The 15,559-nt window shown below is 40.0% G+C and overlaps 1 protein-coding gene across 3 annotated transcripts in view; it reads left to right on the top strand.

Moving 5' to 3' along the window:
• The first annotated feature begins 246 nt into the window (after positions 1 to 246).
• Positions 247 to 15,559, top strand: part of mdga1 (MAM domain containing glycosylphosphatidylinositol anchor 1) — a 194,215-nt gene continuing 178,902 nt past the window's right edge. For all 3 annotated transcript variants that reach the window (XM_006779891.2, XM_006779890.2, XM_035904770.2), the window contains exons 1-2: positions 247 to 955; positions 2,088 to 2,177. In XM_006779891.2, coding sequence (XP_006779954.1) covers positions 2,111 to 2,177 — 67 coding nt within the window. In that variant the 5' untranslated portion in view covers positions 247 to 955; positions 2,088 to 2,110. The remainder of the gene's footprint in view (positions 956 to 2,087; positions 2,178 to 15,559) is intronic.

Here is a 15,559-nt window from a genome sequence, read left to right as displayed (position 1 = left end):
AAACAACTTTCTGGGCGCCCTTCAGCTGTAATTGGCATCGACGATTGCGTGTACCAGCAGTGGACAAACTCCAGGAAATAGTCGACAAGAGAAAAACAAGAAAACACGCGCGTTCCCCTGCTGTTAAAAAACACCCTGTTGCTACCAAAGGGTTGAAAACCTATTCCAGAGCGAGTGAGAGACTGGGAGTGGGAGAGGGGAGCAGTGGCGTTCTTTTGACAACCTGTTCAGTGTGGAAGCTGTGAGGCTTGAGAGCATCTATGTGTAAGCCTCTGTCCTCCCTCCCCTTCTTCTCTCCATCCCTCTCTCTCTCTCCCTTTCTCTCTCACACACAGACAGGGGCGGTCGTTCTCAGTCTGCGCACATATTCCACTTGGCCAGCATCACTTGGAGTCCACAGACACAGCGCTGATTGAACTATCGGAGGGAAGCTCATTTTCAGAGCGCATGATTGCGTTAGAGGGGCTTCATAGACTTTCATCGGCCAGAAGCAAAGAGGGAGAGACAGTAAAGGCGTTTCAACCACGCCTTTCAGAGTAAATAATCCACAAAAAGGCAGTCCGAGTGTATAGGATTTCCCCCAAGTAGCCTTGCCTGAGTTTTTCAAAGGAACAGAGGTTTTATTTTCATTTTTGAGAAGAGGGACTCTGAGGAACCGAGCTGTGCGATGTTCTGTCGACTACTTCTCCGTGCGTAAAATAAAAGTTTAACACACCGAAGAGATTCTTTCTGAGGTCTGGGAGCTCGAAAAACATTTCCACTCTGGGAATTTTAGCTAAAGCTCTTACTGGACGCGCAGTGGTGGAGGATATAAAACTTTTCTGCTGTTTCTGTGGTGAAACACTAAGCGAGGTTGGTCTAACGGAGAGCGAAGGAATCCTCGTTACTGAGCCGTGAGAAGGGCGCGTAGTACTGGGTAGCGGACTGACCCAAAGGACGGCACCTCGGAGACAAGGTAGAGATGGCACACTGTCCCCAACGCTGAACTGGCAATACTTGAACAAAATATATGTCAGATTGGCATCATTTATCTATTCGCTTCACATTACGTCTGTCTCATTTTTAAAGAATGTTTTATAGGCTGTTTGTGAGCGCTTAATTGACGCTGGAAGTATTTTCAAATGTGCCCAACATTATCAAAGTTGATCATTAGTTACACGCGCTCAGATTTTGGGATTGCTAAATTATTTGGAATATAGGCAATGCGTGCCCGTCAAAGCATTAATGCCAGGGATTCACTTGCTTATATCGCAGAAAGAAACTTTGATTACAGCGCGCTTTATAATGCGAACGGTGAATGCAGCCCTCTCACAAACGTGCGTCGGAGGAAACCCCAGTGTTCGGGCAAAAGAGTCAGCTAAGAGGGTCCATTATTCCCTCACTCAGCTGGATTTCATTCCTTGTCTTCAGGTGTCCTACAGGTTTTGAACCACCAGTGTGCAACAAGAAAACAATTTTCCATGAATACATACACATGCATGATAAAAATGAATCGGAATAAATCAGAATAAATTACGTAACACGTGCATATTTCTGCTACCACCGTCGACCTGACAGAGTAGGAACAACTGTACTGATCTGTAGGAATATGTGTGGGTCTCGGGGTCTAAAGTGGTCTGCGCGACCCCACTTGTTGTTGCAAATCCTCCATGAATACTGCAGTGTAAACCTTATTGTCCTCCCGACTACACCTGCCCGCCGCTGTGCCTCAGTGAGGGGCGGACAGAGGAAGTTTAGTCACGCTAAACATCAGACATCTACAATCCTGTCAATCTCCAATTCTCCAGCACACTGGACTGCTTGTAAGCTTTCTATAATCCACGATTGGTGATTGAATTACCTGCCCTTTAAGTTGAATGAAGCGAGGTTCGCTGCGCGGTGGGAACTAAATTGCTCTGTAATATTATTTTCACGGCTTATGGGGTTGCAGGGGACATAGTTGAACACTAAAACAAAGCAATTTAAAGTATCTTTCCCCTCCTTTTTGATTACAATCACTCAGTTGTCGTTTCTTCCATCCTCCATAGTTACGTTTGCAGGCTGTTCCATTCCGTGCCTCTGTTTTCACCCTTGTCTTTTTCTCTCAGGTTATGACGGACCTGAGCTGAACATGGGGCTTTTTTGGATATTGTTATTGTCTCGTGTTTATGCTCTTGCCTGGGGCCAAGGAGTTTACGGTAAGGGCCTTATATTTACTTATGTATTCCTGTTATTACATCAATACATGCTTTATTATGCTGACTGAGTGAGCTTGCTAGCAACAGCGTAATTGAAGGCTTGTCATGAGCTCCAAATTGCTCTTGTTTCAGCAAGGCCTTGCAATAACTGGTCTTAACACTCCTGAGAAAAGCCTGAGGGAGATGGACAACAAATTATCTTAAAAGGGAGAGTTCACTTCTTGGAAGTCAAAAGGGGAAAGCTGGGAAAACATCCAACCCTGTAGTGGAAGGGAAACCCAGCTACTGTAAATCCAATTTAATTCCATTTTTAGGCTGAAAAAAAAAATCGTCATGGTCAAACGCATGTGTTATACATGATTTATTACACAAAGTGAGATTAAAGTTGTCCAAGGCTTATGATTAAAAATGAAAAAAAGGGCAAAGTTTGGCTTGAATTAAGTTAACACTTTGTCCCATACATACTGAATCAGCTCCACACAGAGGCACCCGCACTCTGAACGACAGCGAGAAAGACGAGAGAGCAGCACAGGCAGAGTTAGAGCGCTCTGATATACGGTCCGTCTTTGTCAGGCAGGTTAAACAGGACAATCGCTCTATGCTTTTTAGGATAAAGCTGAGATTTGTCACCTCTTGCGACTGCAGTTTACTGTATTACAGAAGCTCAGTTGCTTCAGCGACAGGCGCCTGGCCAGTTATGCATCCTCCTGTCCCTTCGGGCAAGAAAAACACACAAACCGATCTGTCAGCTTTGATACTTTGATTTTGACATTTGAAGGCATGTGGCAGCCATTGAAAACAGGGTCTGTTTAGTCATTGTAGCACAGAGTGCTGTTGTCATAAGCAATCCCGCAGCCTGCCTTCACACTGAGAAATGCTGACAATCTGTCATTTGCTGAAGCATATAGGCCTGTATAAAAGTCCTTCCTAATCAGACTCGTACTGCTCCAATACTTCGCACTGTGGCTGTCATGTCAGCATCTGTGTAAACTATATCCAAATTACACGGACAATTCTCAGATTTATTGTATCCACTGTAACGTTTCAACTGGAACCACTAGTTGAGAGACTGCATTGACTTTAAAATAAAATACTTGAGATTTTTGCTTTCAAAATCTATATTTTGTCAGCCCTCAGCTCTTGCAAGAGCCTATAAATGTACAATAATGGCGATGGATTAAAATCACCAGAAGTGTGCAGAAGTTATTATTTTTTTCTCTGAATTTCTCTCATCTGTGCACTTATTAGTTCCATCACAAACAGTTTTCTGAGTTCATGTTTTAAACGCAGGTGTACGCCTTACCTTGTGATTGTTATTAGCACGCTATTATGTTCTAAAACATCAAATTTGTGGATGCTGCAGATGTTTTTCTAACAAAATGGTTCAAAAAGATACTCAGAACTTGAGGTGTGCTTTCATTGCTGGCTGCCATTTTTTAAAAAAAATTGAACATTTGTCTCCCTGTGAAGGTACTTCTGTTCTACTTACACGGTCCCGTTAAAGGCTCACATCTCAAAATCACCCTTGTGCATTCTTGTTCTCATCTATTTTTTTTTCATAACTGTGTAAAACAGTCCTGCGTTCTCTTCGGGGTGATGTACTGGGTCTGATGAAACATCTGAGCCTCATGGGCTCTGTCACAAATATGCAGTGGGTCGAAGCAGATATGCAGTCACTGGCAGGCGTGGAGGCTCCAGCGCTGTTTAGTTTGGTTGTTTTTTTTATCAGTCTTCCTTCCCAGTTTTATAGAATATGTGTCTTTTGTGCAAAATTAGCCTTTTAGGCACCGCTGCGGGAGGAAAAGGCCCACAGCTTTCTTGGGAATTGTACTGGCCACTATTCAGATGCCCAGCATTCCCGGTGGATTGTGTGTTGGTGTTGCTTAGCTGAGCGTACCTGTGCAACAACTGTTTCATGTAGGAAAATCACAGTCGCTAAAAAGAGTCATTCAGAAAACGCAAATGGTTTCACAATTTACACAATTGCAGTAAACAGCACAAGTAGGGGTGATCAGGAAGAGTGCCAACGAGTTTGGCATGCTGTATATGCAGATATGCATAAAATGGTTTCTGTCACTTTGGAATTGTTTAGCACTTGCTCTAGCAGACAGATGCGACTCACCGTCCGTCGGGAGCCAAACGGTGAAAGCGTGCCTGATTGATGTCAGTGCTTTGGATGGCTGTGAGGTTCATTTACTGTAGCCTTCTCTGGGGTGTTTTTGGATGTGTGCGTTTTTATCAGCTCACGCTTGTGAATCTGTGTATGCAGGTGTTTGTGCTCGTGTATGCGAGTGTGTGAAGAGTGTGATCCTGTGAACTTCTGGGTGTGTTGGTGTGCGCAAGTGTGAGAGGGATATGCTTGTGCAGAAGACACACTGAATCCCACTGCAACAGTTTGCTGGCTCAGCAGGGACTTTAGGATCAGTCACTGTTTTTCTTGCAGCAGTGTAGTATTGATTGGACTTCTGTGAGGTCTGTCAAAAAGCTTGTAACACCTGTCCGTCAAATTGGAATTGGACAGACAAGTACACCAATAAAATGTGATTGTGTATTTAATAGCAAAAAGAAAAAGCCTCACACCATATGTTTTGTCACAGCTAAGCAAGCTTTGTTATGCAAGTTTAATCAGATCATTTATAGTACGTCTTTTTTTTTATCAAACATTCTCCTTCTCTCCTCTGTTTTCTCTTGGGGGATAAGCCTTTTATATGCATCTCCTCACAAACATTCCTGCATATATACATAGTGATTCTGAAGTTTCATTTAATCTGGATATACTGTAATCCAAGGGCATTACAAGCATGATGTGGCATTCACATGCGGCAAGTCTTAACACACTTAAGGATTAAACTTCGAGGCAGTTTGGCAGGATGTGACTTCTAAACTGAAGAGTCAACACAGACAGAGTGTACCAGGGAAAGCGTCTCTTCATGTTGTGGTACTGCATGACATCACACTGTGTGAAATAACAGAGTTCACAGAGACAACAAATTATTGATTGCTCGACAAAGTCACACAAAGCCATTAGCTGGTGCTGTAGATGGAATCCAGACTGCATTAGGCTGCAATGTGATGCTTCATTATGTGCTTGTTAACAGGAAACTTAATGAACTTAAATCAGTGATTTTGCTTAACAGTGCTTTTGTTCTTTTTTAGATTTGAGCAAGACTCGCACAGTAGCTGGGGAAATCAGGCCTCGCCACTGGCCACAGAAGAAAGCACTACAGGAAATGCAGAAACTAAGTTAATATGCTTAAAGTGTGCACAGATGTAACAAAACTTTGAAGATGTTGCCTAAGGTTGAATGAAAAGCTTGCTGCATTTCCCATTTTTATTTGCTGTCTCTGTGTATATGTTTTAATCTGGAACTTTATTCACTGCAGTCTATGATGGAAGCTAAATACACACATTTACTCAAGTACTCTGGTTACCTAAAGTAACTGCCTTTAGTACATCCATCACCGCTAAAGAACCAAACAAAAAACAGAAGTATTGTTTTATACCACTTTATGTCAAAATCTAAAATTACTTAAAATGTGACAATTTTTTTTATTTAAGAAAGAAAAGATGACATCCTGATTTTTACTAGTTGCAATATTAAAGTAATGTAAACATTAAAATACATTATTGACCAAATCCCAAATAATATAACCACACTAACACAGACCTTGCTGCTTTCTAAATGCTTTCATTTTTACAATAGTTACTATTTAATTTATAATCATTTTCTAGTTTTTTCTACTTTCGGATGAAAAACTTAAACGCTTTACTTTTAATAGAGTATTTCTGTATTGTGATATCACAGAAGATCTACAGTATATTATCTTCCGATGGTACACAGATGAAATAGATCACCGTCGGTTTATGTGACCTGGCCACTGGCTCCCCTGTGACTTTAACTCTTCCTCTTCCCACATCAGCACTTTTTGTTTGTGTCTCTTTCATGTCTCATTCTACTGAGTTTATTTTGAATTCTGAATATTGCCCTTTTCTAATAAGCATCCATAATTTATCGGTGGCTCTGAGGCAGTGGAGGAGGAGGGGAAGGGGGAGAGGAGACAGAGATTGGAAGAGACTGAAACGTTAAGCAAGAGATGATAATAATCTTTTACATCCCTCCTAATCCTTACCTGCTTTTTTCTTTTGACATGCAGAGATGTAGGCACAGAATATTCAGAGGCGCATGCAGACATGTAATCAGGTTTTGCATCAAAACACAAGTCTAAACCTTACCCATATGTAACCTAAATTTAAAATCACTTTGAACTTTAACCTCAATCTTAAAACCTGTAGTTTTAAATTTTGAGGACATGTTTTTTCATCACTAAAAGGGAGTTGGTCAGCAAAACATGACTGTGTACACAGATGATTATAAATACATCGCTAATGCAAACACACACACACTATCCATGTTTTGCTTAACAGATTGCACCCTCTTACATGAATATGAACTACAGCTACCGAGTGACCTTTCTGTCTGTATCAATTTTAATCAAAGGCCTTGAAATTGTTGGAGTGCTGCTCAAACTCAATAACTCAATCTCTTTTTAAGAGCATAGATAGATAGATAGATAGATAGATAGATAGATCCATCCATCCATCCATCCATCCATCCATCTTCATCCGCTTTATCCGAGGCCGGGTCGCGGGGGCAGCAGCCTAAGCAAAGAGGCCCAGACCTCCCTCTCCCCAGCCACCTCCTCCAGCTTATTAATTTTAATTACATTTTTTACTGACATTCATAGATACACTACAATGCTTCCCCATCTAAGTTTTCTTACCATTTTTTCCCTTGATCACTCTTCCTTGCTCTCCTTTCCTCTTTCATATTTTTCTGTATAGCTGACTCGATATTAAAGCCTGACAACATTTCTATTAACCTAGAGGTCAGCTGCAACACCACAGACCTATGGCCAAAATGATATGTTGACTCTGGTTTACAATAGCCTCACTACCTGGGGGCTAAAGGATAAGCACACTAAGACAATAAGACACACTATGTCATTGGAGGACTGATTTATCACCATGCTTGCCATAAGTTAGACCTGGAGCTGGCAGTGGGCTCAAGTAGCTCTAGATAGTGTGGCGCATGGTGGCAATACATAGGTAACAATTAGGGGTGCAACGATACACAAAATTCACGGTTCGGTTCGATACTTTGGTGTCACGGTTCGATATTTTTTCGATACAAAAAAATGTTCATGCTTTTTTAATTTGCATGCATGCATGCATCCGCTTCCGCTTATCCTTTTCAGGGTCGTGGGGGACGCTGGAGCCTATCCCAGCTGTCATAGGGCGAGAGGCGGGGTACACCCTAGACAGGTCGCCAGTCTGTCGCAGGGCCAACACACAGGGACAGACAACCATTCGCACTCACATTCACTCACACATTCACACCTAGTGGCAATTTGGATTATCCAATTAACCTATCCCCACAAGATGCATGTCTTTGGACGGTGGGAGGAAGCCGGAGTACCCGGAGGGAACCCACGCAAAATTATAAATATATATTTTAACTCAAAAGTGCAGTTTTTAAATTTAATGTCCACACAAACTCCACACAGAAAGACCCCGGCCTGATGGTGGAATTGAACTCAGGACCTTCTTGCTGTGCGGCAACAGTGCTAACCACCGTGCCACCGTGCTGCCCTTTGCCCGTGCTTTTTTTAATTTGTCATTTATTAAAATTATAAATATATATTTTAACTCAAAAGTGCAGTTTTTAAATTTAATGTTGCTGAAACAACAAAGTAATAAAAAAATAAATCTATCTGACCGAGAAATCATTCATCTTTGGAAAAGAGAGTTTATTACAGAGAAATGGCTCTTTCCAAAATAAAAGCTATACTATACGCTTCTTCTGGGCTATATTCTCAGCAGCATATTAAACATATCAGGTCCCCATAAGGAGAATCGTGCTAACGGCTGTCTAAATGACTCGGGTAAAGTTTGTAGCATGCTTGCTTGTTGCTTTTGTCTGCTTCCACTTGTCTTTGCACTAGGATGATGTCGGCGTAAATGTGCAGTCATATTCGTTGTGTTCCCACTAGTGCTGTCAGCGTTCATCTCGTTAAAATGACATTAACGCCATAACGCGGCAAATCTCCGTTAGCGAGTTACCGCGGATCGCCCCGTGCGTGGGGCTGGACGGCATCAACAAGTTAGCGAGCTAACTGCGCTAACGCACTAGTTCCCACCAATTGAGCATTGCGTGGCACATCTGACATACTGTTTTACTTTTGTCCATGATGCACTTACCATCAGGGTCATGCTTCACATGAAAACCAAGATAGTTCCAGACGCCAGATCTGAATGAGGGTGGGGGAGGTTCAGTTTCAGGTAGCGTTGAGGCAGTAGCCATGTTGCAACGAGCTTAGCTTCTGTCTTGCTAGCTTGCGCTGTGTTCAGTGGATCTGCACTCGACAGTGCAGCCTAGGCGGAGTAGTCGAACGCAGATCCACTGAGCGCTCAACACAAAATTTTGTATTGTTCGATACATATGCGTACCGAACCGAAAGCACTGTATCGAACGGTTCAATGTCGATACGAGTATTGTTGCACCCCTAGTATATATATATATACTCCAACTTAATTTACTTATTACATAGCGAGGTGGGCAGTATAACTGGTCTTGTATGGACATTTTTGTTCACTTTATTGGAGAGTGAATAAGACGATTAATAGGAATAGTCTGCTTCCAGCATCCCATTAACGTTTGTATACTGTCCCTTCTTCTCTTCATAGCAGATCGTTGTCCCTACTAGCACGACTCATGTCAGAGGTCTCCTAATGTTAAAAGAGTGTTCTTCCTCCCCACTGTTGCCAAATTCTGGCTCGTAGGGGACTGTGTGTTTCTTAGGGTTCATCCTCTAAAACTCCAGGTTTTATATCATACATACAAATGTAATACATATAAAGTGGCGAGATTACTTTGTCATAAATTTGCTGTAAAAAACAACAACAACTTTCTTTTGTCAATCCAACACTATCAGTGAATCAATTCTTTTGCCAGGACAAATTAAATATACAAGTTTGATGAGGCAGAATAAAATGCTGAGAATCACTGGAGGCTCCTGAAGCATGTTTCTATGTTGAAGCGCAGTCACAGTCTTTATAATTCTTGCTCAAAGATCATTATGCAACCCTTCTTCAATCTGTTCATTTGTAGTTCTTATTTCCTGTCTTCGTATTTAACTCTCTCTCTTGGATGATTATGTTATCGTTCATGCAGATACAATTTTCACATGCATGTACAGAGAAGCATGTGCACAAACATGTTACCTTCTGGTGAACCATACTCCTACCGATTTTCATGTCTTTGCATTTGGATGTTGGTCAGTGTCACATACATGGTAATAATACATGGGACTACACACACCAGCACACATACCTCTTTGGATGAGAGATGTCCAGAGTGTAACAGGATGACGTAGGTGCCCTGTGGGCAGGAAAACCTGTCAGGGAAACTTCACTTTTCTCCTCTGTACTGCCTCTGTACTCCTGTCACTCTGTCAGACATTATCAAGCACCTCTTACTGGCTCTGCTTCAGGAGGGAATATGTGTGGGTCTCTGTATGTTTCTTTGTGCAGAAATTTAGTAAAGCAGAGCATCTTTATATTTCAACGTATTTTGGCGAAAGAAAAAATAACAAAGTTGTTGTGCAGATGTGCTTGGTGGTGTCTTTTTAGTTTTTTGTGTGCATGGGGACTTGAAAGTTGAAGAATAAGGGGTATAGTGTTTTAATGTGTGAGTTGTATTGTGCACCTGCATGCATGGACATGATAGGGAGGGAACATTTGGCATCTAACTTATTCATGAAGGCAACAGGACGGTTGTGAACAGCAGTGAGAACATGGCTTACATCAGAGACCGTCTGCCTCCTCGTGCACTTCTCTCACACTGTCACTTGCTTTCTTCTTCACTTCTCTTTCACCCTGCTTTCCTTTATCTTCAGCCTTTATTTCTGTCTTTAGCTTCATTCTTTTTGCTGGTAAATCTTAGCATAGTTTCCTCATATATTGCAAGATTTATATACAAGCTTCTATAAGTGGATTTTTTCAGAAATATCAGACAGTCCTTGTGGAAATTATGCTAGCCACAGTATTTTTTCTTGCCACCACTGGTATTTTTAAAAGTTACTCTGCTTGGAATACTGCTTGGTCCCTGATATCTTTTTCATCATGTATTGAAATATCCAGAATATATTAATATGAAAATGTTGGTTACAAAATTTCTCATATGCTGAAGAGAGAATTCAAGCAGGCATGTTTGTTGTACACATGGGTATTGTAACCTCCTGGTTATGGCTATTGTCACCTCTGTTGTACATATTTGGGAAATGAAGAGCCAGGTGTCACAAATCCAGGGCAACCTGCTAGTTGGCCTAACCACCACCCTCACTGCTTCACTCACATATTTATCCATTCACACACTGATTTGTTCATGCGTGTGCTAATAACTTTTACATGTCCTTTGTCACATTGTCTTTATGAAACTGTCTTCTCAGTAAAATCGCACAATGCAGTTGTGCATTTACTACTATCATTACCAAGACAGGTTGCACTTGGACCAGGTTGCACAGATGTGGCGCTAAATCACATTAGAAGAATGAAGAGAGTCAATAAAAGACAAAAGCTGCTATAGACTATGAAACAAATTGGATACAGTTTCCAGGTCTTAGAAAGTGAACCCACAACAAAAGTGCATGTGGCTTTTGAGCTCTTAGAGCCGCTCAAGTGTGATTCCTACAAGCTTTGAAAAAAAGAAAAGAAAAATAAATCAGCTTTTTGTATATTTATTTACTTTATACTCATTCTATCCTTTTTCTTCTGTTGTTTGGTAAAAGGCGATAAATTGTTCTTTTTATGCTGAAGGTTGCTAACCCCTGCAATAGGAAGTCAGAGGTATAAAAAGATATAGAAGAAAATCTCTCGACTACTCGTCGATCTTTGAACATTGTCCTTGGTAAAACCTTGAACCTTGAAGGCTTCAAAAGAGGGTTTCATTAGCTGAAAGGTGATGTCGTGGTGGCTATATTCACCTTTTTTTAGACATTCTATACAAGAACAGGCATGTTTTTTTTTCATGCTCACAGTTGTGTTGGTGATTGAGAAGTATTTTTTCAAACAGTGGAACCTGTTGATGCCAGACATGAAAGATGTCAGAGCTTCTATGGATGAGAGACATCCAAGCTGTAGGTCCTTAAAAAATAAAATTGCCGCTTTGGTAAACATTGCCATGTGCAAGTAAAAACAAATAAAGCACAATAACTAAAATACTGTAAAATACACTAGGTTGGATTTAAGAATTCTCTCTGTAAATGAATACTCTATGGGAGGCTACAGGTGTCAACAACACAGCTGACACATCTTTTTGACTCACACAAAGCAAATTAGGGGACTTTACATATCTGTATTTATGATGGTGCCCTCAGCACAAGTGTATATACAGATTTGTTCTAAATAAATGAGTGGCAGAAATATATGCTCTAAATAAATTGGAGGTAGAAAGATACTCATTAAATAAATGAGTGTCAGGAAGCACACAGTCTACTTTCTGCCACATTCTTTCAAGTTGTTCCTACCACATAGATTTTGCCTTTCCCTGTAGTGACTGCCAAAACCCCCAAACAACAACAAAACAACCACAGCTGCTCAAGTTGATCGTGTCCAACTAAACTTTCTGACAGCAAGAAGGGATCAACACTGGAAATCTATCTTTTGCTCCTACACAAGTCAGGCCTCAATAATTCAGCGATGCGTGCTGCTTGGAGATCTCGCCCTCTCCCTTTTCCTCTTTCGTTCTCAGTCAGTGTCTCAAACTTGTTCTCCCTCAGTGGCAAATTCCCCTCCTCCTCCCATACACATGGTGGTTTTACTCAAATTTTCCGGCACTTTAAATGTTTGAAATTTTAGCCTGCTGCTCTCACACTTTCACATCTTTTTCTTCTCATGCATCTCAGCTGGCTCAGAGGAGATGGGGTATAATCTGCCGGGTATTTTGAAAAGTCCCCATGTTCTCAGTGTAGCAATTTACCTGCCAGCAGCTACACATTCTGATCCCTCTCCTCCTCCGCCACATCTTTCCTCATTCTGGCTTTAACCATCTACTAAACTTTTACCAGTCAAAAAAGATGTTCCTGTCACCTTCCTCCCTCCCTTCCCTCCTCACACTGATCCTCTTTTCTTTCCCAGCCATCCATACAGCTACCCTTAGCATGTCATAAAAGTGCATCCAGTCGGAGCTTTCCATCCTCTTTCCATCCTAATTCCCTCTCTTCATCCACGTCCTTTCGCTGGATCCAACCCTTAAACTCTCCTAACCCCCCCCACCCCCCCCCCACCCCCACCTCCCTTCACTACCCTTCTCTTTCTTTATACACAGCCTCTCTCTCCTCCAAAGCCCTGTCATCTTCTCACCATCATCCACTGATTCAGTGGCAAGCATCCACCCACCTCTCCACTTACTGCAAATATAGGACATAGCGCACACGGTCATTGAAAGCTGCAGACAGGCTTTTGGGAAGCCAGTGGAGGGCTGACACTAGGGAGCAAGGAGACAGCCGCAACCTGAGGAAATGAGGACAAAGGGAAAGGTGCTCTGGTTTGATTTGGTTGGTTGGCGTAAGCCTGTTACACCAACCAACTGTTTATGAAATTAAGCAAACAAAAAACAAAAACCTGGTTCAATTTCTTTTATTTCATAAAAAGGATATAAAAAGAAATAAGAAGACAGGTTACAAGTGTAAAAAAGATTCATATATCCTTTTCACATTTTCTTTAACTTGACTTTAACTATCAGCCCAACCCAGTGTGTTTTCTTACAGGTTAAGTAGCCTGTCAGTCATCATTAATTGTAGCAGAGTGAGCCTCATTTCAGTTGCTGGATTTACTACAACATGCTCTCTGTGTTATTTGAGAGCACTGCATTGTGGTTTTTAAGGAACAGAATATATTCTATATGTTAGTAATGTTGATTGTGCATATAAATATCATGTTCATACATTGAGTTAAGTAAGACTGCAGTGTAGTGTGTAATATTGCATGTATTATTTAAATGTATTTATATACTTTATTTTTATGTATTTATTTTTTTAGACTCACATATCAAGGGGAAAAGTCAGTATTGTTGAAAGAACTACTGATGCACGATGTGAGAAATAAAACTTATTGATGACCTTCCTGATTTATAACAGCAAGTGCATTTGTAACCCTGGAACAAATTGATGTGATTCACAGAATGCACTGAAAAATATCTTTTTTAAAAAACAGAAAATGCAGCTAAGCTTACAGTGGCAGGTTTCACAACCTTGACATGTGACATGTTCACTGCAACAGCTATATTAAACCAGAAACAGCAGTGCAGACAGCATGTGTGGACGAAACGCAATCAGTGTTAATGTCATTTTTTATTTATATGAAGCAGCATGTTACATCTAATGTAAAATTTAATCAAAGTGACATTGCTTCGTTAGAGGAACGAACATCTGGAGGTCAAAACACCGAAGATTCTTCTACTGCTTGATAGCAATTTTACCAGGTTAATTTTCAGCCACATTTCTGGTTAAGGTTTGAAGTCATTGAACAATGAAAAGGTTAATTGTGAAAATTTGCAAAAGACAAAAACGAACACAGGACAGTTGTAAAATGGGAGGCTCAGAGCTGCAGATCTCTGAAAGTGATACAATGGACAGAGATACTTGGATAGTCTTGCTAGAAGGGCAAGTGCTTCACTCTTGGCTCAAGGGTCATCAGAGTTTCTGGAACAGCTCAGACAGTGTAGACAACATTGCTTAACATCAACCTCTATGGTGAGCATTCAAGAAATCTTTGGCACAAAATAGAAAGATTAAACTTTTCTAAAGAACTTTTAAGAAGCCTGATGAATATTAGAGGGATGTTCTTTGGTTAAATGAGATAAAGATAAAATTGTTCAGCTCAGCTGGGGTCCAGCATGTCAGGGATGAACCTGGCCGAGAATACCACAACCCAATACCACATAGTCTGAGAGTGAAGCACAGAGGTGTTAGTGCAATGATTTGAAGTGAGTCCAAAAGTAAAAGTGGTGAAGACACTCAAATATATTTCTTAGTTATGCATTTGAGATTGGGTTTCTGATTAGCTTGTTTAGTTCTAGTTTTTAATTCTTGTTTTCTTTGTAGCTTCAGACTACCTTATTATTTTATAATTAGTTTCCTTGCAATGGTATTAAGTCTTTGGTTCTTGTGTTTTCTCTATTCTAGTGATAAGTCTTTGTAGTCTTTGGCTTTTTATTAATAATCTCACTAGTGTCGCTGTTCATGCCTCCATCTGTGTTCTTGACATCTTACGTCTTTTATTCAGGTTATTCGGGTCATTTTCCTGTTTTACTTTAAATGTTGTGTCCTTTGCTTCGTGTATGTCCTTCATCAATTCCCTCACTCAAAAAAATGTGTTGTTGGATGAACACAATTTAATCATGGCACCCAATTTGCACACGATTTAACCAAGTACAATAAACCATTTTCAATCATGTCAAACCAACACATTTAGCATTTGGCGGTTTAATGTAATCAGATTACGTTGGATCAACATAGTATACTTACATTGATTTGAAGTGATTTATTTAAGTATGTAGAGTGAAATTTGTTTTAATTCATTCTACACACGTTAAAAAGTTTAGGAAAACACAATTAAATCTTGTTGTTTCAACAACTACTTTGTTAATCAAGGCAACTACTGCAAGTCTTGCTTAATAAACCAATATGGGGGTTGATGATTTCACTCATTTCAATCAAATTATTTCAATTAGATTTGTTTACATTTGTTACACATTTAGAAACCCACTACTTTACAAAAAAAAGTCACAATCAGATAATGATAACATTAACTTTATTAACTGGATTTAGTGGACAATATAAAAGCTTACCATTTTTGTACACCTGCAAGCATTATGCCACTTCAAAAGGTATAACGTTAGAATACTTATTTACATAGGTAATATGTTGGAACCAAAGCTTCCACAACTAAAAACAGATGCAAAATTTGCTAAATATTTCAACTGTATTTTAAAAAATTAAACTAAAAGATAAAAATACATCTCCCACTTGGCAAGTTAAAACATGTGACAAAAAAGAATTACTATTGTGTGAATTTGGAAAAAAAAAAAAAAAATTAGAAATAATTTGGGGGCAATACAACAACAACAAAAAATCCATAGGTAAAAAAAAATAATAATAATAAAAAAAATATAGGGATTAAAAAAAATTTAGGAAGTAAAACGAAAATAGAAACAGAAGGCTTAACATCAAATTAAATGACAGATGACATTTTTTTTTCAAATGCAATTAATTATTTGAAATGAAAATCTATATTTGTTTGGTGTATCTCATTGTAATAATTAT

The sequence above is a fragment of the Neolamprologus brichardi genome, chromosome 1 (assembly GCF_056152115.1).
Source record: "Neolamprologus brichardi isolate AB-2024 chromosome 1, ASM5615211v1, whole genome shotgun sequence".
Classification (NCBI taxonomy): Eukaryota; Metazoa; Chordata; class Actinopteri; order Cichliformes; family Cichlidae; genus Neolamprologus; species Neolamprologus brichardi.
This window is presented reverse-complemented; position numbering and strand designations above follow the sequence as displayed.